This window comes from Coregonus clupeaformis, chromosome 18 (assembly GCF_020615455.1).
Source record: "Coregonus clupeaformis isolate EN_2021a chromosome 18, ASM2061545v1, whole genome shotgun sequence".
Taxonomy (NCBI): domain Eukaryota; kingdom Metazoa; phylum Chordata; class Actinopteri; order Salmoniformes; family Salmonidae; genus Coregonus; species Coregonus clupeaformis.
The window spans coordinates 52,804,425-52,827,088 of record NC_059209.1 but is presented as its reverse complement, the minus strand read 5'-3'; the positions used below and the strand labels follow the sequence as shown (position 1 = coordinate 52,827,088).

The following is a 22,664-nucleotide window of genomic DNA, read 5'->3' as shown; positions in this document are numbered from 1 at the left end:
ACCTGCCTAAATGACTACCGCCCCATAGCACTCACGTCGGTAGCCATGAAGTGATTTGAAAGGCTGGTCATGGCTCACATCAACACCAACATCCCGGAAATCCTAGACCCACTCCAATTCGCACACCTCCCCAACAGATCCACAGATGACGCAATCTCAATCGCACTCCACACTCCCCTTTCCCACCTGGACAAAAGGAACACCTATGTGAGAATGCTGTTCATTGACTACAGCTCAGCGTTCAACACCATAGTGCCCACAAAGCTCATCACTAAGCTAAGGACACTGGGACTAAACATCTCCCTCTGCAACTGGATCCTGGACTTCCTGACGGGCCGCCACCAGGTGGTAAGGGTAGGCAACAACACATCTGCCACGCTGATCCTCAACACTGGGGCCCTTCAGGGGTGCGTGCTTAGTCCCCTCCTGTACTCCCTGTTCACCCACGACTGCATGGCCAAGCATGACTCCAACAACATCATTAAGTTTGCTGACGACACAACCGTGTTAGGCCTGATCATCGACAACGATGAGACAGCCTATAGGGAAGAGGTCAGAGACCTGGCAGTTTGGTGCCAGGACAATAACCTCTCCCTCAATGGGAGCAAGACAAAGGAGCTGATCGTGGACTATAGGAAAAGGAGGGCCGAACAGGCCCCCATTAACATCGACAGGGCTGAAGTGGAGCGGGTCGAGAGTTTCAAGTTCCTTGGTGTCCACATCACCAACAAACCATCATGGTCCAAACACACCAAGACAGTTGTGAAGAGGGCACGACAACACCTTTTCCCCCTCAGGAGACTAAAAAGATGTGGCATGGGTCCTCAGATCCTCAAAAGGTTCTACAGCTGCACCATCGAGAGCATCCTGACCGGTTGCTTCACCGCCTGGTATGGCAACTGCTCGGCATCTGACCGTAAGGTGCTACAGAGGTAGTGCGTACGGCCCAGTACATCACTGGGGCCAAGCTTCCTGACATCCAGGACCTATATACTAGGCGGTGTCAGAGGAAGGCCCAGAAAATTGTCAAAGACTCCAGTCACCCAAGTCATAGACTGTTCTCTGCTACCGCACAGCAAGCGGTACCGGAGCGCCAAGTCTTGGACCAAAAGGCTCCTTAACAGCTTCTACCCCCAAGCCATAATACTGCTGAACAATTAATCAAATGGCCACCCGGACTATTTACACCCCCCCCGTTTGTTTTTACACTGCTGCTACTCACTGTTTATTATCTATGCATAGTCACTTTACCCCTACCTACATGTATAAATTACCTTGACTAACCTGTACCCCCGCACATTGACTCGGTACCGGTACCCCATGTATATAGCCTTGTTATTGTTATTTTATTGTGTTACTTTTCATTTTATACTTTAGTTTATTTAGTAAATATTGTATTAGCTCTATTTTGTGAACTGCATTGTTGGTTAAGTAAGCATAAGGTCTACACCTTAGTCCTCTGTAGCTCAGCTGGTAGAGCACGGCGCTTGTAACACCAAGGTAGTGGGTTCGATCCCCGGGACCACCCATACACAAAAAAAAATAAAAATAAATGTATGCACGCATGACTGTAAGTCGCTTTGGATAAAAGCGTCTGCTAAATGGCATATTATTATTATTATACACCTGTTGCATTCGGCACAGGTGACAAATAAAATTTGATTTGACAAATTTAGTTTGAGATATAGTGACACTGAGCAAGGGAGGAAAAGGTCATTAATCATTTGCATGTTAGTTAATGTTAGAGGATGTTTTCCATAGGTCAGAGCCAACTTGCAGGATGTGTTTCGCATTGAATAACTGTACACAGAGAGCATCCCACTATGTGAGCAACTGTCCCTATAGCTTATAACGACCATGAAAGAGAAACACCAATAATCCTTTCAACTAATGCAGCATAAATGTGTGCATTCATAGAAATATCAGCACTGGTTGCAATGCTATCCTGACAGCAAAAACACACACCAATATGCAAACGCACTGTCCAGTTGTTCTGCAGTGGATGCTGCTAACCTACTTTCTGTCTTTATCATTATTCAGCTCTATGTTTTCTCTGTAAATATATTATATTCTCCTAGAAGCACAGGATGCACATACTGTTGTTTATGCATGAAATATAACACAGACACACAATGCAGTGTTTATGCATGATAAAATAAATCCAGTTTGATGTTGCCCCAATTCTGAAACAGAGGAGGATGCCTTCAGAATAATAATATGACTGGCTCATTAAAATAACTGTGTAGCCTATACAGTGTGTGTGACACTATTTGACATAACATGTATAAACATCAGACATGGTAGGACATCACATACTGATTAGACAATGAAGGTTGGTTTGTGAATAAAGGAAACTCTCCTGGAACTGACCAGTGATCTCCTGTCCTGTTATGAAACAGGTTAAAACGAACAGGGAGGGATATATCCTGTGTGTCTGTAGTAGCCTCGGCTAGTCTACCACCCGCTACCAGTTGGAGGCGACACTGCGCTCCTCTCCTCTATCAGAGCGCGAGCTGCGTCTACAGCCCTGTCTCTCTCTGAGATCATTATCAGTCACGGCAACCGGTCCCAACACACACGGATCTAGAGCGAGTGAACAGAACATCCCCTAATTCCGACCCACCGCTAACCCGGGAGGGAAAACGATCGAAAACACCAGTCTTCTGCTCAACCAACACCGACTACCATTTTTACGCATGTAACCACGATCTCTCCAGTGACGTTACCGTTGGATGTGGGGTTGGAGGCTACTCGGATACAATCTGCTAGTTATTTTCACTGCAGTAAAACGGTTTGCTCCGATCCTCCCCCCGAGACACTGATTTGAGAGGGAAGCAGCGCTATGCAGCTGGCAGACTGACCAGTCACGGACACGGCGAGGGGATCTCTGCAGTGGACGTGTGAATGTGCGTAGTTTACCCGCATGCAAAGTTTAGCCTATTAGTATTACGCGCTATATTTCACAGAAAAAGGAAATCTTCGATTTTTGTGAACATATTCATTTGATTATTAGATCGGCTATAATTATTTTGGGGGGGCTGTTTTCAGCGCACTGTTGTGTTGACGCCATTTTCCTCGGGTCTTTCTATAAAAAATATTCTTGCTCCATTTGACAGCTATCCAGGACGCTGTCAGTGCAGACGGCAGGTTCAGTACATGTGACTACATGGATTTTAAATTATCTTGATAACATATTTACACGATAGACTCGAGTGTTCGAAAACATTGGACATGGGTAAGTAGGCTAGCCTAGTTGACCATCATTACTAACCAACTTGAATTCTTGCAGTCTAAATGTGAATTGAACATGATTATATGTAGGCCTATTTATGAGATTTATTTGCGATTGGCTGTAGTTTAAAAAAGAGGACACATATCCAAATAAACTTTTAATGTGTAGCTTGTTTTTACTGTCAAATGTATCAAACATGTAACTAAACTACCTGCTACAATGTTTCTCTGTAGCCTAGTAGGTGGATGTTCTCCCATCCAGGATTATACACCAGAAAAGCATTGGAGGAATCTCTGTCTAGCCATAGATATGTATCTGCTACCACGATTAGGCACAGCAGCCTACTAGTGCTTACACTTGGAGCATAGCCTACAAGTACATTTTAGCAAATATGTTTCCTTCATAGCCGACTGGATTGTTTTAGCAGCGGGATATCACAGCATGGTCGGTCAACAGCACCAAGGAGAGGGGCATGGATTGGTGACTGGTTGTAACTATGGTAATACTGTGTGTGTGTGTGTGTGTGTGTGTGTGTGTGTGTGTGTGTGTGTGTGTCTGTGTTGTGGAGCAGGTGGAAGGCATAGATATAACCCTCTGACCACTGGTCTAGGCCAGGTTTTGAACCAGTAACCCTTTGCCAAGTGCATTGCGTCCTGTGCCATTAAAGGAGTCCAGACTTCTGATGAGATGTTCTAGGAGTTGTAGCGTAAGCCTATTTATGGTCCAAGTGTGGGTGGTGGTGTGAAGGGTTATACACGCATCCTAAAGGCAAGTCAACTGTAGATTGATGAAATCACTGTAAAATACAATATGAGAGCATATGATATTTCTGTCATACTTTGAGAGTGTATAAAACAACCCATTACACCAAGAGGTCTAAACCTTCTGAGAAGGTCCCATGGTGTTGTAGCCTATAAGGACACTTCCACCCTCCCCTAGGGTGTGTGAAACCCTGCTGGTATGTGTGAGAGAAAGCCAACGCAAGCAGATCACTGCATCACCAGTCTGTGTCACAAATGGCGATGATCTAATCTCAGGATGGAGTTACAGTCCACTATTTACCAGGTATTTACTTGGCAAGATATAAGAGCAAAGTAGTAATTTATTAATTATTTCTTAATAACAAATTACTTTCCAGTGTCTTTGCGATTCATTGAAACGAGCACCACTGTTTACCATTTGGTAACAGCCAGGTAGTTACTAACTGTGGAGTTGTTCAGCGTACCCAAAGGTATTGTCCGCTGTTACCATAGCAGTTGAAACAGGACTGTCAAATAGAGCGCTCCACATTAGTGTCAGGGTCAGGGCAGGTATGCTTTGAGCTTACTTCAAGAAACCAGTTACAGGCCGGCCCCATCAACCCCTGGATTATTTCACTGAGTGTATGTTTTATATAATAAAGTGTTAATTTGTATGCTCTGGTAGTAGGCTAATATAAAGTGTGACCCATTAGGGAAATTAGACCAGGAAGATTTGAAACAGTGTGTGTATGTGTAGGCTGTAATTATATGCAGTGCCTTCTGAAAGTATTCCTACCCCTTGACGTATTGCACATTTTGTTGTGTTAGAGCCTGAATTCAAAATGGATTAAATAGATTTTTCTCACACACAATACCCCATAATGACAAAGTTAAAACATGTTTTTAGAAATGTTTGCTAACTTATTGAAAATGAAATAATTTACATAAATATTCACACCCATGAGTCAATACTTTGTAGAAGCACCTTTGGCAGCGATTACAGACGTGAGTCTTTCTGGGTAAGTCTCTAAGAGCTTTCCACACCTGGATTGTGTAACATTTGCCCATTATTCTTTTCAAAATTCTTCAAATTCTTTGGTTGTTGATCATTGCTAGACAATCATTTTCAGGTCTTGCCATAGATTTTCAAGTAGATTTAAGTCAAAACTGTAACTAGGCCACTCAGGAACATTCCCTGTCTTCTTGGTAAGCAACCCCAGTGTAGATTTGGCCTTGTGTTTTAGGTTATTGTCCTGATGAAAGGTGAATTAATCTCCCAGTGTCTGGTGGAAAACACACTGAACCAGGTTTTCCTCTAGGATTTTGCTTGTGCTTAGCGCCATTTAGTAAATTTTTTATCCTGAAAAACTCCCGAGTTTTGCGAGGCATTGGAGAACCTCCCTGGTCTTTGTGGTTGAATCTGTGTTAGAAATTCACTACTCGACTGAGATACCTTACAGATAATTGTATGTGTGGGGTACAGAGATAAGGTAGTCATTCAAAAATCATCTTAAACACTATTATTGCACACAGAGTGAGTCCATGCAACTTATGTGACTAGTTAAGCACATTTTTATTTCTGAACTTATTTAGGCTTGCCATAACAAAGGGGTTAAATACTTATTGACACAAGACATTTCAGCTTTTCATTTTGTATTAATTTCTAACATTTTCGAAAGATGTGATTCCACTTTGACATTATGGGGTATTGTGTGTAGGCCAGTGACAAAAAAATCTAAATGTAATTCATTTTAAAGTCAGGCTGTAATACAACAAGAGGTGGAAAAAGCTGAGGGTGTGAATACTTTCTGAAGACACTGTATGTGTTTGTAGGACAGATGAAGTATAGCTGAGTGACATAGCTATAGTATAGATGTATTGCTGAGTGGTGTAGTGGCATAATAAGAAGTAGCAGGCTGCTGGATTGAGACACTAAGAAATGGAGACGGTCGGTGTGGGGCTTCTTGTTGTCATGACAACTGGAAACATACTGGATGGTGGACTACAGTAGAGTACTAACAGAGGCTCTTTCCATTTGGATTCAGTTTGGATTCCTGGAGCAAATTCCAATCCCATGATGTAGGCAGGCTAACTGTTAGGGCCAGGGTTGGAATCATAGGGGTACCTAGAGCAGGGACAGGGCACCCCTTTAAGAGTTCATGGGTACTCTCTCTCAAATGTGAAGATTGTTAAGGTTGGTCCAGCTGTGATGGTAATTCTGGTTTGAGACCTGAGCCAAGAGCAGACCCATCGACTGTAACTGCCAGTGCATAGGTATTAGGGACACTTATTGTAAAGTGAAACCCAATCGGCTACAGTGGCTTTCTCTGCTTGTTTCTTCTCCATCTGAAGTGATGTGAAACACAGGACAGAGGAGAGGAGTGTGTCCAGATCTCCCCTGTCCCCTGTGTTCCCTCTCCTCTGGGTAACACTGGACCCCAGCCAAGACTAGAGAGAGAGGGGGTTGAGGAAAAGAGGATAGAGAGGGAGGGAGGTAGCAAGATGAGGGAGGGGGAGGTAGAGAGAGATGGGCAAGAGAGAGGCGGAGAGGAGAGAAGAGAGTGGAAGAGAGGGAGAGGGGGAAGAGAAAGAGCTGGTCAGAGGGGCAACGGAGAGAGGGGGAATAGAGGAAAGAGATCCAAGGACAAATCTAACTGTTGGCGGACTCTGAGCTGAGTATCAGTACAGGAACACCTTTTGGCAAAGAGGGTGGGGGGGAGGTAGAGGGAAGGGAGAGAGGAGGAGAGGGGGTGAAGTAGAGAGAAGGGAGAGAGGGGGTGTGGTAAAGGATTAGGTGTTTTTGCTGACAGCCATTTTGTGTCTCCTGCTGCATTTGAAGTGGTTGAACATTCATCTGCTGTCCTACCAGCCATGCTCATACAGCAGACTAGTACAGAGCCTCAATGGCAATGTGCATGTTGAGGACCTGTCTGTGTGTCCTTTGGTTCTGTGATCAGGGATAGCAGAGTAAGCCATGTCGCACGCCCGCACGCACACACACACATACACACACAGAGTTGGGGGGGACTCAGCAGGAACTTAGACTGCTCAAACATCAGGAACTGCTTTAGTCCATTAGATTAATGCTGGGTGTGCGTGTGTGTGTGTGCGTGTGACTTTATCAGGGGCATTATGCAACCACAGCCACCCAGACCTGTGTTACCTCACTCTCACATAATGTCTTAGAGTGTTTTAACCAGCTCAGTCTCTCTTTGTGTGTGAGCATGTGCGTGTGCTTGCGTGTGTGTGTATTACGTGGGACAGATCACACGCCGTATCTTAAAATGTGGTTCAACTGGTTAACAGAATCAAGGTTTTTAGCCAGGACACAGTCTCAAAGCAGCAGCCAACTGATAGGGAGCCACTGGTGTTTACAGATCAGTCTGTACAGGAAGTTTCATCCTTTTATCCTCATCCACCTATCTCTGTTAAAGAGACAGTCAGGAGAGAGAGAGAGATCGAGTAGCTGGCATCAGATGTATGAGTCTCTGCAACAGACTCCTACACCAAAAGACACCAAATATTCTACAAGAGCAATCATACTCATGCTGTGTGTGTGTACACGTACGTGCTTGCGTGAGCTATTTGTGAGTCCGCCTAAGGCTGCTGGGTTTGCAGCCTTAAAAGGTTGTGTTTCGGCTGGGCCTCTCTCTCTCTCTCTCCTTCCATCTCTCTATCTTATACCCATATGCACGAAGAGGGTCATAGCTTTCATTAAAGTGCTCTTCAAGTACGTGTTGGGAGTAGTAGTTGGTGAAAATGAAAGATTTTAATAGTCTAAATTCTGTCCTATTACTGCCAAAGACTGTCCATTCCCTGAAACTGTATAGTAGAGCACCAAAAGTATTTAGGTTATAGTGACACCACACACACACACACACACACACACACACACACACACACACACACACACACATACACACACACAGTGAAGGAAAGGCCTTATGCTGGTTAGAGGGAAACTGTGGGTAGAGCTGGCAGTGTTAGGAACATAATAAAGCTATTTATGCAGCCAGTCTGGCCTCTCACAATCACCCTGCTGTCTACACGGCCTACAGTGAGGTGTCTGTGTGTGTGTGTGTGTGAGAGTCTGAGGCTCCGACCGAAAGAGGCTCAGTAAGGGTCATCCTAACATAAACACAGCCTCATTTCCAGTAACAGAAGCATTGACATTAAAACCAGTAGATAGTGATAGCGCTGACGTCATCCACGTATTCCTATGAAAACCTCCCGATGGCGCATGAAGCTGGAAGTATTTGAATTTGAAGCGCACCATATTGCTGAATGTGGCTGTATGGCACCAAAAAATTGCTAAGGATCATGGAAAGTGGCTGTAACTAGCAAAAGATCATGGTCGATGTAGTCATTTTCATCCTGCCTGAGAAGAGTCAACTGGAGCTTCCTGGTAGCCTGCCGGCCCCTGATTGGTCTGTGTCAGCACGTGGTCCTGTGTGACGACAAATGTAGCAGTCAGAAAGGATCACTATCACTATTTAATTAAATATCTCGATTTGTAGCAAACTTTAAAATAATTCACTGTGGGGATCGAACTAATTTTAGAGCCCAAAACAGCTGTCAAATGTTTTGATCTGGAGTAATTTACATAGGCTTTCTAGAGCAGACCAGGGCTTTTGGCACCACTAGGTTGCTATGCAGTAGCCGCCCAGCAGACCTCTTGACTTCACGCTCCAGACCGGACACTGGGAGCCTGAACACAAGTAAATAAGAGCAGGGTTGGTAAACTATACTCTATTTCATAGGTCTTATTAGTTGTGTATTAATGATCGTCAAGTGTAACAAACAGTACTTTTGCCAAAGCCTATTCAAAGTACAAAAGCTACATGGACATGCAGCTGGAGCAGTGAGATGTGGAATCATCTAGCAGTTTAATATGGTTTTGCCTCAGTTGTAAACGTCTTTTTTAAGGTCTTGTAAAGGATACCATTTAGTGTAGACACAGAGCAGTGTAGAGACTGCTGTGGTATCCTCCTCCAGAGGCTCTGGTTGGTCACTGGATTTGTTGCTATGTGGTTGGACTTGGCAGCTGTCCTTGTTTTCCTCTCATTGTTCCAAGGGAGAGTCCTGGTCCCTGGACACAGACTCATATGGGGTGGCTTTAACACATGCCTTAGGGCCCAGTCACTGTACACACACACAGGCGGGTTTAAAAGATGCCATTGGGCCGAGTCACAGTCCTGGCATTAGGGAGACCCAACAGAGAGGACCAAACAGGGACATACTGCCAGAGCTGTGTGTCAGCAGAGCTGTGTGTGGAAGGCATATCTATGTGTGTGTGTGTGTGTAGACAGTTCTACTCTGATAGTCTGTTGAAACTCTATAGTGTATTATGCTGGTTATCCAAGCCCACGGTGAGCAGAGCATTTAAGACCTCCAAGGCCTGTTGGCTAACATGACTACAGGGGATCAGCTGTACAGGACGGGAGGCTGATACAGGAGCTAACACATACAGGAGCTAACACATACAGGAGCCTGAAGCACATGCTAACCCAAACCCTAAGTACACAAACTCTCAGTATGGAATGTCCAGATGAGAAGTGTAGCTGAGGTTTATTTCAATAAATTCAAATCGTGGATTACAGTTTCTCCTGACCCATGGATGACTTGTAAGGTCAAATAAAAAGTGAATGTACACAGAACATGTCCTTTGAAACAATGCAATGTTGTGTTAAACGTGGCTCATGTTGGTGTGAGGGATGGGACTCACACGAGCTGGAGTGTGAGGTGTAGTGTTTGTTTTGGTCGCTGTGTTTGTGTGTTCATGTAAGAAAAGTGAGTTTGGACATGAGCCTATGTAAGAGTGGACGTGTGTGTGTGTGTGTACAGTTCCTAGACAGCTGTGTGTGTGTGTGTGTGTGTGTGTGTGTGTACAGTTCCTAGACAGCTGTGTGTGTGTGTTTAGGCTTTGTACATATACATCTCTCAGTTGGATTAGACGTGTCTACTGAGAGATAGATGTAATACTGGTGGTAGTATGACTGGCTCACTGAGTGACGGGGCTTTATGTGTGTTTGTTCTAAGTGTGTCTGTGCTGAGTCTGAGACAAACACGCTCTTCCCTAGAGAGCAGAAACGGCATTAGAGGTGGACAACTCTGGTCCTCGAGTGCCGCGGTGTCTCTGCATGCGTGAGTGTGTGTGTGTGTGTAAAACAGGTCAGACACCGTTTTTTTTAGAGACCAGCTCGTAAACCACATCTGGAAAAATAATTTAGATTCCTCTCACCAAACCCCCCTCTATAAAAAAAGCCTACGGTTAAATATTCTAGAACACTGCTGTGCGGACGTGTACACGTTTTGGACTCTGACAAATCCTTATGTTTATTGTGTGAGGAGATGTGGCTGTGCTCTGCCCCGTGCGTCCTTTAGCTGTACTCAGATAGGTCAGCATCTCTTTTTTTTTCCTTTTTTTTTTCACCTTTATTTAACCAGGTAAGCCAGTTGAGAACAAGTTCTCATTTACAACTGCGACCTGGCCAAGATAAAGCAAAGCAGTGCGATAAAAACAACAACACAGAGTTACATATGGGGTAAAAAAACATAAAGTAAAAAAAATACAACAGAAAATATATATACAGTGTGTGCAAATGTAGCAAGTTATGGAGGTAAGGCAATAAATAGGCTATAGTGCAAAATAATTACAATTAGTATTAACACTGGAATGCTAGATGTGCAAGAGATTATGTGCAAATAGAGATACTGGGGTGCAAAAGAGCAACATAAATAACAATATAGGGATGAGGTCTTCACAACACACTCTGAATGCCAATCGTTCTGTAGCAACATACATAGCAACAAGAGACGCTGCAAACCAAGCTAAACAGACAAGGGAAAGTAACAGTCGTTTTTTACAGATCGGTATTTGTGATAATGTTTAATGTATTGGCTTTCATATGTGTCACTACAAAATGTATGTTGCTTAAAAGTTTTGATAGTAATTTCTCTCTCTCCTCTCCTCTCTCTGTAGTTTGGCCTTGTTGGATTACATGTGTTCCTGTGGGACAACCAATCCAGAAGCAGTAGCTACCGTTCCTAAGGCAACCCACTCTGACGGACAGCCACTCTCTGCAAACCTATTGGCTAGCTGCCACTGCTCTCTGGATCCTGACTGGTTCTGGCGGGAGCGTGGATGGAGTCGAGGGATCTGGTTGGCTCAGCCCGACCCAAGGAGGCGGAATTAGGAGGTGGAAGGGCTGAGCCTGAAGAGCAAGAACAGGAAAGGGCGGGTCTGGGGCCTGCGTCGCGGGGTGATGAGGTTATTGGTGACGTGATGAGTGAGCGCTGGGGGTCCCAGGGGGAAGGGGAGGGGCTAGAGGAACAGGAGTTCTCCATTAAAGAAGCCAGCTTCCAGGAGGGGAGTCTGAAGCTGAAGATCCAGACCACCAAACGCACCAAGAAGCCCCCCAAGAGTCTGGAGAACTACATCTGTCCCCCGGAGATCCGGATGACCATCAGACCCCCCTCAGGGGAGGGCCGAGTGGGCCGGCTGGGGGGCCGCGCAGCGCAGGATAAGGGACCCCCTAGGAAGAGGGTAAGGATCCCTTTAGATATGTTACTGGTCTGAATACACTGTTGCTAATGTAGCTTTAAATTATGCTGAATCACTTTGAAATGTTCGTCAGCAGTTTAGAACTGATTGTTTGGTTGTGTTACCCGAAGAGATGATCAGTAGGGATGTAACGATTCACTGATACAAAATCAAATCAAATCAAATTGGATTTGCCACATGCGCCGAATACAACAGGTGTAGACATTACCGTGAAATGCTTACTTACAGCCCTTAACCAACAATGCATTTAAAAAAAGTAAAATAAAACAACAACAACAAAAAAGTGTTGAGAAAGAAAGAGCAGAAGTAAAATAAAATAACAGTAGGGAGGCTAAATACAGGGGGGTACCGGTGCAGAGTCACATCGGTCCCCTGTTCAAATGTTTAAGATGGGAGTGCATCGGTCCCCAGTTCAAATGTTTAAGATGCAAGTGCATTGGTCCACGGGAGCCCAAACCGATCCAAATGAAGCGTGCATCGGTAAGAAAACCGACTTAAACGTTACTAATGGCAAGTTCACTTATGTTTTTTACTCTTATTTTTTTCTGCCTTATTCTGAAAATACCTCATCTGTTGTGACTGAATTGATGCATCCTCTCCTTCAGGATATCAAACTTTTATGCATGTAAACTGCATATGGCATTGATCTACAAGTCAGATAATAACTGTGTGCACAGTGCGGGAGACGTAGCTGCTCACGCCAACGAGAGGTAGGCCTACCCTATCCCTGTTCTAATTTACATAGGCTACATCTGCGTGGCATCTTCAGTATTCAGATGTTTGTAAAATAGCTTTTGCAATATTAAATCACTTCCGCTCCATCCACTTACTGAGTTGTTAGGTAGTCAGAACACAAGTAGAGGTTTTTGTATCCAATCTATATAAAAAACTACTAGAAGCCATCCGTAACCCAATGGGAATAGTTACTGTATGGAAATAGATCTTAAAGACTACCAACAGAATACAGATGGGAAAATAGTTTGGAACAATATCTCAATGTCCTCCCGAAACTACAAATTAATTCACAGATTTTATTTGACTCCGCGGAAATGCTGCCAAAATTTTAACTTGCTCCTACTCCAAATTGTTCTCAAATAAATATTGGAACCTACAAGCACATGATGTGGGACTGCCCCAGTGTGAAGACCTTCTGGTCACAGGTTGCCAGGTCTGTGTTGAGCATAGTTGGTGCTACCATTCCCTATATCTTCCAAATATACTATTGTTGAATGATAACTCTTCACTGACTCTCACAGTTCCCCAGAAACTAGTTTAGTTGTCTGGACTGACTGCGGCAAAAATAATGTTGGTGACCAGATGGAGACCTCCACATAAGCTCACCATAACTCAATGGCTACAAAACTTCCTTGACGTCCTTTCACTAGAGCTCTCCATAGCTCGTGTGACCTGCGCCAAGGAAACAACATTAGATACATTTAATAGAGCAGTCGAAAAGGTCAAAAGCTTATTATGAGTTAATGTAATGCAATTATGTTTGAATTCATTAATTGTATTTTGAATATTTTGAATATCTGTATCGAATATTGATGTATGCAGGCTGATTCTAAACATTGTGTGTCTTGTTCCTACAAACAATTTTACAAACACAAGATGAGTTACCCATTAAGTTTTGTTTTGGGAATAGATACAGTTGAAGTCGGAAGTTTACATACACCTTAGCCAAATACAATTAAACTCTGTTTTTCACAATTCCTGACATTTAATCCTAGTAAAAATTCCCTGTCTTAGGTCAGTTAGGATCACCACTTTATTTTAAGAATGTGAAATGTCAGAATAATAGTAGAGAGAATTATTTATTTCAGCTTTTATTTCTTTCATCACATTCCCAGTGGGTCAGAACTTTACATACACTCAATTAGTATTTGGTAGCATTGCCTTTAAATTGTTTAACTTGGGTCAAACGTTTCGGGTAGAATTCCACAAGCTTCCCACAATAAGTTGGGTGAATTTTGGCCCATTCCTCCTGACAGAGCTGGTGTAACTGAGTCATGTTTGTAGGCCTCCTTGCTCGCACATGCTTTTTCGGTTCTCCCCACACTTTCTATACGATTTAGGTCAGGGCTTTGTGATGGCCACTCCAATACCTTGACTTTGTTGTCCTTAAGCCATTTTGCCACAACTTTGGAAGTATGCTTGGGGTCATTGTCCATTTGGAGGACCCATTTGCGACCAAGCTTTAACTTCCTGACTGATGTCTTGAGGTTGCTTCAATATATCCACATAATTTTCCTTCCTCATGATGCCATCTATTTTGTGAATTGCACCAGTCCCTCCTGCAGCAAAGCACCCCCACAGTATGATGCTGCCACCACGGTGCTTCACGGTTGGGATGGTGTTCTTCGGCTTGCATGCGACCCCCTTTTTCCTCCAAACATAACGATGGTCATTATGGCCAAACGGTTCTATTTTTGTTTCATCAGACCAGAGGACATTTCTCCAAAAAGTACGATCTTTGTCCCCATGTGCAGTTGCAAACTGTAGTCTGGCTTTTTTATGGTGGTTTTGGAGCAGTGGCTTCTTCCTTGCTGAGCGGCCTTTCAGGTTATGTTGATATAGGGCTCGTTTTACTGTGGATATAGATACTTTTGTACCTGTTTCCTCCAGCATCTTCAAAAGGTCCTTTGCTGTTGTTCTGGGATTGATTTGCACTTTTCGCACCAAAGTACGTTCATCTCTAGGAGACAGAACGCGTCTCCTTCCTGAGCGGTATGACGGCTGCGTGGTCCCATGGTGTTTATACTTGCGTACTATTGTTTGTACAGATGAACGTGGTACCTTCAGGCATTTGGAAATTGCTACCAAGGATGAACCAGACTCGTGGAGGTCTACAGTTTGTTTTCTGAGGTCTTGGCTGATTTCTTTTGATTTTCCCATGATGTCAAGCAAAGAGGCACTGAGTTTGAAGGTAGGCCTTGAAATACATCCACAGGTACACCTCCAATTGACTCAAATTATGTCAATTAGCCTATCAGAAGCTTCTAAAGCCATGACATCATTTTCTGGAATTTTCCAAACTGTTTAAAGGCACTGTCAACTTAGTGTATGTAAACTTCTGACCCACTGGAATTGTGATAAAGTGAATTATAAGTGAAATAATCTGTCTGTAAACAATTGTTGTTAAAATTACTTGTGTCATGCACAAAGTAGATGTCCTAACCGACTTGCCAAAACTATAGTTTGTTAACAAGAAATTTGTGGAGTGGTTGAAAAACAATTTTTAATGACTCCAACCTAAGTGTATGTAAACTTCCGACTTCAACTGTATATCCACAACATGAGCCCGTGGGGATGAAGGAGGGGGGAGGTGAGGAGTGAGTGAGGGGGGAATAGCAATGGGTCGCACAAACTAAGAAGGGGGGAGGGAGAGACAGGACAAATAATTCATATTACATTTTTTCTCTATTGTTTTTTGTTTCTTTACATATGTACTTTTTGAACATTATTGCCTGTCTGTGATCTGAACCATTCACAAATGAATAATAATAATAATAAAAAGTTGGTCACAAAAATGAAATAATCATAGACTTTATTAATTGAGGGACAACCAATGTAATTTTCATAATCATAGACTTTATTAATTGAGGGACAACCAATGTAATTTTCTGCGTCATTGTTACCAAAGGCGCTGTAGAAAATGGTGTTTTACCGGTGGAGCTGTGTAGGCTACTGGAGTGGACACAACTTACATCTTGCTGATTGCACATCTAACTGCTGATTGGGGCATTTCGATTGCCAGGTTCACTGTACAAAATATTTCTGGTAGTTCTGCTTTAAACAGTCAGTGCATTTGGTCATTTTTACATGAATAGGTTAAAGGTGTAATTTCATAAAAAGGACAGCAATCATTTTTTGTGAGCCACACTGATCGGAACAGGAGAAGAGCGCAGCTCTCCTCCGTAATGTTCCAAACACTCAAAACCATTCGCTTTTGAGATGGGTGAAATCCAAAACTGTGTTATATTAATTGGCTATGTATTTCATAGCTAGTTTCTAAATATAAATATTGAAATATTACTAGCTCAAAATATCTTTATCTGCTATACAATGTTCCCTCTAAACTGTGCACGTGCGCAGGCGCGCAGCTCCCCGGGACTGCCACACAGAAGAAATATCAGCAATATTAACTTTTTAGAGTTTTCCCCGTTAGTTAACACTGTCAACGTTTCTCTTTACTGTGGGAATTGTGAATCACTGCAATATTAACCACTTTCAATGCAACATACTGAAAAACAAAACAAACTATGCAAGACTTTAGTATGCAAAACTAACTATGCAAGAGATTTTGTTGTAGGCAGAACGCATCGGAGTAGTCTTCTATTACATTGGCAGGCACGACTCAGGCCATACTCTACACAAACCGGTGCGCCATAACCAATCAGAGCTGCAGTAGGCCTATATGCAAATAGCCCATTGCCATATATGGATCTGTGCCATTCATTTTGAACTGGACTGTTTTTACAGCATGAGCGGTCATGAGTAGATGCGCTTGTTTTAAGATCAAAGCCAGAGCTACATGTAGTGACGTGCACATTCGTGTATTTGTTCATATCCTTTGCTAGTTAGAGAGTTATTAGCCCAGTTATAGATCATTTGTTGTCAGCAATGGGGGAGTGATTGCTTACTACATTTCTAGACATCTTTGAAAAGCGAGTGAGGTAAAGAGTTTTTTTTTGTCTTAAAGGGGCAGTGTTATATTTTGAGACAGGCTTGAATAAGCTAAGTAGCCAATAGGCAGAGGGTAGCATAATTTGTCTGATTCTCTGTAATAATGGTATGGGAATAATGATGCATTTTATTTTGTAAAGTAGTTTCTTGCATCAAACAACACAATAACCTTTTCAGTCATCCACCTGTCCTTGTCTGAAGGACAGGTGGATGAACAGGTTAATGTCAAGCCCTGCATGTTTTTTTTCAAAGGTCTCATGGAATGTAGGTCTATATTGAACACCACACATTGGCTGCTACTGTAGGCTGAACGATAGAACAGCTATTTCCATGTTAAAATATTATGGGATGCATTTTCTCCATTGTTTTTTATGGTTTTATATAAATAGCCACACTAGCCTACTTGACCACTGTTAAAACTAACTTAAAGCGGGTACAGCCTCAGTGTTCACAGTAAACGCGCGTCGGAAGTTGCACAGAATTTTCACAATGTTCAAGTTTGTGCTTAGCAGACCTAAAATGTACTCAGTGATGAAAAACATTTGAGGGAACATTGCTGCTGTATGACAAGTTAATCAGTAGGTGATGAGGATTTCAGATAAATGTGGTGGGACCAAAACATAAATTGCCCCCCCCCCCCTAATCTGATAGTGGTAGATGCTCAGTCTGCCCTATGGCTCAGCTCACACACGCGCGCACACGCACACGCACACACACACAGAGAGTTCAGACAGATCCAGCTCAGCTACTGAACTCCATCAGTATCAGATATTAGTTTAGAATGGAAAATAAATGTGTTCATGCAACAATTGTTAGTGTATCGAATCAAACCTAATCACATCGGTTTGTTCCACTAATCGAATCGTTTCGAACTAAAAGTATCGTTCCTGCATCGTATCGGAGCCCATGTATCTAGATGCTTCTCGAATCAAATCAATTTCCTTTTGTCACATGCACCGAATACAACAGGTGTAGACCTTACCGTGAAATGCTTACTTACAAGCCCTTAACCAACAATGCAGTTCAAGAAATAGAGTTAAGAAAATCTTTACTAAATAAACTAAAGTCAAAAAATCAAATCAAATCAAAAAGTAACACAAGAAAATTACATAACAATAACGAGGCTATATACAGGGGGTACCGGTACTGAGTCAATGTGCGGGGGTACAGTTTAGTCGAGGTAATTTGTAAAGTGACTATGCATAGATACTCTCGACCCGCTCCACTTCAGCCCTGTCGATGTTAATGCTCACATTGAGGGAGAGGTTGTTGTTCTGGCACCACACTGCCAGATCTCTGACCTCCTCCCTATAAGGCTGTCTCATCGTTGTCGGTGATCAGGCCTACCACTGTTGTGTCGTCAGCAAACTTAATGATGGTGTTGGAGTCGTGCTTGGCCACGCAGTCGTGGGTGAACAGGGAGTACAGGAGGGGACAAAGCATGCACCCCTGAGGGGCCCCAGTGTTGAGGATCAGCGTGGCAGATGTGTTGTTGCGTACCCTTACCACCTGGGGGCGGCCCGTCAGGAAGTCCAGGATCCAGTTGCAGAGGGAGGTGTTTAGTCCCAGGGCCCTTAGCTTAGTGATGAGCTTTGTGGGCACTATGGTGCTTGTAAGGAGAGATCCCATCCCTATTGATCAGATCAGATTTTGATAGTTAAACATAGTTTAAAATATGTTGTTGAATAGTTATGCTGTAATTGTCCTTTAAACGTTAGCTGTGTTGCTGTTCGCTGTGTTGGATTGACTGTTGGGTTGTTGGTAGCCCATAGCCGCTAAAGAGTGTTTTCTTATGTTAGCTGTGATGAATTTGGCTCTCGTCTGCTGTTGCCTATAGCAGCTGAGAAGGTAAGTTTATATTGATGGATATGTTCTGATTGTATAGCTATATTGTGGGTGTATATAGATATATATATTCTGGGTTGATTGTTCATGTCTTATCAAGATTCCATAGACTGAAAGCTTGAGGAGTGAGTTATTGATAGAAAGACCAGTATTGCTGTTTAAATGAGATACCATCACCCCACCCCCCTACAACACCACTTAATGGGTTTTCTGGCAGTGTGTGTATAAATACATTTTGTGTGTGTGTGAGGCAGTCTCTTCTAGAGTCATTAACCTGCGTTGACATCTCTTGCTGTGTGCTCAGCTCTTCTCATACACTCTGCAGCTCGCTGTGTGTGTGCGTGTGTGTGTTTGTTCCTTTCATACACCCAGCACCTCGCTGACTCCCTCTTTTCCCTGGAGAGCAGCCATCTTGTACCCAAGCATCTCATTATGAGCAGTTTTGAGTGTGTATGTGTGTGTGTACTAGTACAGAAGGAAATTGATCTTAGGTAATCGGTATATCTCTCACTCAGTAGCTCCTTCGCTTCCTTGGTTATAATACAGTGGCTTGCGAAAGTATTCACCCCCCTTGGCATTTTTCCTATTTTGTTGCCTTACAACCTGGAATTAAAATTGATTTTGGGGGGGGTTGTATCATTTGATTTACACAACATGCCTACCACTTCGAAGATGCAAAATATTTTTTTTTGTGAAACAAACAGGAAATAAGACAAAAAAACTGAACTTGAGCGTGCATAACTATTCACCCCCCCAAAGTCAATACTTTGTAGAGCCACTTTTTGCAGCAATTACAGCTGCAAGTCTCTTGGGGTATGTCTCTATAAGCTTGGCACATCTAGCCACTGGGATTTTTGCCCATTCTTCAAGGCAAAACTGCTCCAGCTCCTTCAAGTTGGATGGGTTCCGCTGGTGTACAGCAATCTTTAAGTCATACCACAGATTCTCAATTGGATTGAGGTCTGGCCTTTGACTAGGCCATTCCAAGACATTTAAATGTTTCCCCTTAAACCACTCAAGTGTTGCTTTAGCAGTATGCTTTGGGTCATTGTCCTGCTGGAATGTGAACCTCCGTCCTAGTCTCAAATCTCTGGAAGACTGAAACAGGTTTCCCTCAGGAATTTCCCTGTATTTAGCGCCACTTATCATTCCTTCAATTCTGACCAGTTTCCCAGTCCCTGCCGATGGAAAAACATGGTGTTCTCGGGGGAATGAGAGGTGTTGGGTTTGCGCCAGACATAGCGTTTTCCTTGATGGCCAAAAAGCTCAATTTTAGTCTCATCTGACCAGAGTACCTTCTTCCATATGTTTGGGAAGTCTCCCACATGCCTTTTGGCGAACACCAAACGTGTTTGCTTATTTTTTTCTTTAAGCAATGGCTTTTTTTCTGGCCACTCTTCCATAAAAGCCTAGCTCTGTGGAGTGTTTGGCTTAAAGTGGTCCTATGGACAGATACTCCAATCTCCGCTGTGGAGCTTTGCAGCTCCTTCAGGGTTATCTTTGGTATCTTTGTTGCCTCTCTGATGAATGCCCTCCTTGCCTGGTCCGTGAGTTTTGGTGGGCAGCCCTCTCTTGGCAGGTTTGTTGTGGTGCCATATTCGTTCAATTTTTTGATAACGGATTTAATGGTGCTCCGTGGGATGTTCAAAGTTTCTGATATTTTTTTATAACCCAACCCTGATCTGTACTTCTCCACAACTTTGTCCCTGACCTGCTTGGAGAGCTCTTTGGTCTTCATGGTGCCGCTTGCTTGGTGGTGTCCCTTGCTAATGGTATTGCAGACTCTGGGGCCTTTCAGAACAGGTGTAATAATACTGAGATCATGTGACAGATCATGTGACACTTAGATTGCACAGAGGTAGACTTTATTTAACTAATTATGTGACTTCTGAAGGTAATTGGTTGCACCAGATCTTATTTAGGGGCTTTATACATATGCACGCACCACTTTTCCGTTATTTATTTCTTAGAATGTTTTGAAACAAGTTATTTTTTTCATCTCACTTCACCAATTTGGACTATTTTGTGTATGTCCATTACATGAAATCCAAATAAAAATCCATTTAAATTACATGTTGTAATGCAACAAAATAGGAAAAACGCCAAGGGGGATGAATACTTTTGCAAGGCACTGTACATAGGGTCAAAGTGTATATGTAATTGAAACCGGTCATGCAGGGGCACACACACAGGCTGAGAATAGAGCTGACATCAGCCACTGACAGCTGGCCTCTGCTCTCTCCATTTGTGGTCACAGACCTCTCTCCTCTCCTCTCCTCCATCTCTCCTCTAATGAAATCAGCACGTGGGCTCTGCTGTCTCTCCAACCCCTCCTCATCTCTCATACAGCCACCTTTTCACTTTGGTGTCACAGTAGTGCTCTGTGTATGTCTGTTCAGGTCCCTAGGGGAGTGTAGTGTTTGCAGTGTGTGTTTGACCTACTCTGTGTGTGTGTGTGTGTGTGTGTGTGTGTGTGTGTGTGTGTGTGTGTGTGTGTGTGTGTGTGTGAGCGAGCGTGTGTGTGTGGTGTGTATGTGAGCTTGTGTGTGTGTGTGAGCATGTGTGGTGTACACGTATGTGAGTGTGTTTGTGTCTGTTTCAAGCAAACTTGCACTTTGACCCTCTGATCCAGAGCGATCTCCCTCTCATCCTGTCTGTCTCTCTGCTATGATTGGCAGTTGCTGCCGTGGTGACAGGGACAGGAGTGAGCATGCTCACTGACCGGGTTGCGGTGGGTTGTTGTCATCTTCTCCCCCTCTCTCTCTCTCTCTCTCTCTCTCTCTCTCTCTTCTTACCTCTAGTCTATCCCACTATTTCTCCCTCTCTCTCTCTTTTTCCTATCCTCCTCCTCTCTCCTCTATCCCTCCATTCAGCTATTAGCGATCATTGTAATACAGACTGGTCCTGTGTGTGTGTGTGTGTGTGTGTGTGTGTATGAGAGAGGCAGAGAGCAGATGTACAGTCTCTCTCCAAGGTATTGTGTCTGGGGCTGCCCTCTCTCTCGTTCTCTCTCCCTCCCTCTTTCTTTCCCTTTCTGTGTCTCTTTCTGCCTCAGCCCGTTGCCTCTATCTTTCCAAACACCTCTCTCTCTCTTTATTTATTTCCCTTTCGTTCTTGCTTTTTCTCTCTCTCTCTGTGTCTCTCTCTCTCTTTCATCCCTCTGTTGTGAAGTGGCAGATGGTGACAGAGAGAAGAGGAGAGGCCAGAATGTGAGCCATAGAGTGAGGGGGGAGATGGGCATATGGAGAACCTGGTTAAGGGGCCCCTCCGGAGCGGGAGGTGTGTGAGGGGGAGGGTAAGGGGGACAGGGATACAATAGCTGGTCATTAAGAAAGGGTTTTGGGTGGGAGAGAGAGAGAATTTTGAATTATTCTAGCATTATTATCAGATACACAGTCATCTCTGTAGTGTCATCACTGTATGTAGTGTCATCTCTGTAGTGCCATCACAGTGTGTAGTGTCATCACAGTGCACAGTGAGTGATGTGTGTGTGAGTGATGTGTGAATAAGTGATGTGGGTGTATATTCTGTCACACAAACCAGTAAACGGTGTGTGTTATTAGTGGAAGATTAATGTGTGTGTTCTGGTAAAATGAACATTGGGTCAACCCCTGCATCACTCTCCCTGACACATTCAGTTAGCAGTCCAACACACACACACACACACACACACACACACACACACACACACACACAGAGCCATGATTGTGGTCAGAGCGTGTGTGCCAGATTTAGCTGTTAATCCATCTCACTATCTGTCTCTCTGCGTGTCTGTGTGTGTGTGTGTCTCTCTCTCTCTCTCTCTGTGTGTGTGTGTGTGTGTGTGTGTGTGTATTTTGAGTGCCTAAGTGTGTCCTGGTTTTGGACACGCACACTTGTCTCGTCTCGGCAGCCTCTATACTTGGTGGTCCCCTGAGCACTGTGTGTGTCTGTAATGTGTGTCTGTGTGGGGTGTGTGGCGTGCCTTTTGATGTGTGAATTTATCCCAGGCTTGGGTGGCGGTTGGTGACCTGAGGGACTTGATGAGTTCATAAAAGCACATCTGTGTGTGTGTGTTACTTAAGAAATGTAAATGAGCTGTGGGCTGTAGCCTGGGCAGTGTTTTCTAGTCTTTTAGCAAACATTTCTGCCAACTTTCGGCCAGTCTCTTCATGTGTTCCAGCCTGTAGAGCAGGGTTCCTCAACTGGCGGCTGTGATTTTATTTGGCCCCCCAAGTTTTCTGACGAAATAAAATATAAATGTTTTATTGTTGGACATAAAAAAACATCAGCAAATCAGCTCCAAGTGATTTTAATGATGCAAATCTATTCCAAAGTATTCCCACGCATAATAGAGAGATACAGTATACACTATATATACAAAAGCATGTGGACACCCCTTCAAATGAGTGGATTCGGCAATTTCAGCCACACCCGTTGCTGACAGGCGTGTAAAATCGAGCGCACAGCCATGCAATCTCCATAGACAAACATTGGCAGTAGAATGGCCTTACTGAAGAGCTCAGTGACTTTCATCGTGGCACCGTCATAGGATACCACCTTTCCAACAAGTCAGTTCGTCAAATTTCTGCCCTGCTAGAGCTGCCCTGGTCAACTG

At 43.6% G+C, this 22,664-nt stretch overlaps 1 protein-coding gene across 2 annotated transcripts in view; it reads left to right on the top strand.

Annotated features, from left to right (window-relative positions):
* The first annotated feature begins 2,558 nt into the window (after positions 1–2,558).
* LOC121563514 (SET-binding protein-like) overlaps positions 2,559–22,664 on the top strand; it is a 75,797-nt gene continuing 55,691 nt past the window's right edge. The window contains exons 1-2 of one of the 2 annotated variants that reach the window (XM_045226947.1): positions 2,559–2,906; positions 10,955–11,518. In XM_045226947.1, the coding sequence (XP_045082882.1) occupies positions 11,117–11,518 (402 nt within the window). In that variant the 5' untranslated portion in view covers positions 2,559–2,906; positions 10,955–11,116. Of the gene's footprint in view, positions 3,236–10,954; positions 11,519–22,664 lie in introns of both variants that reach the window. The other variant, XM_045226946.1, reaches the window with a different exon arrangement.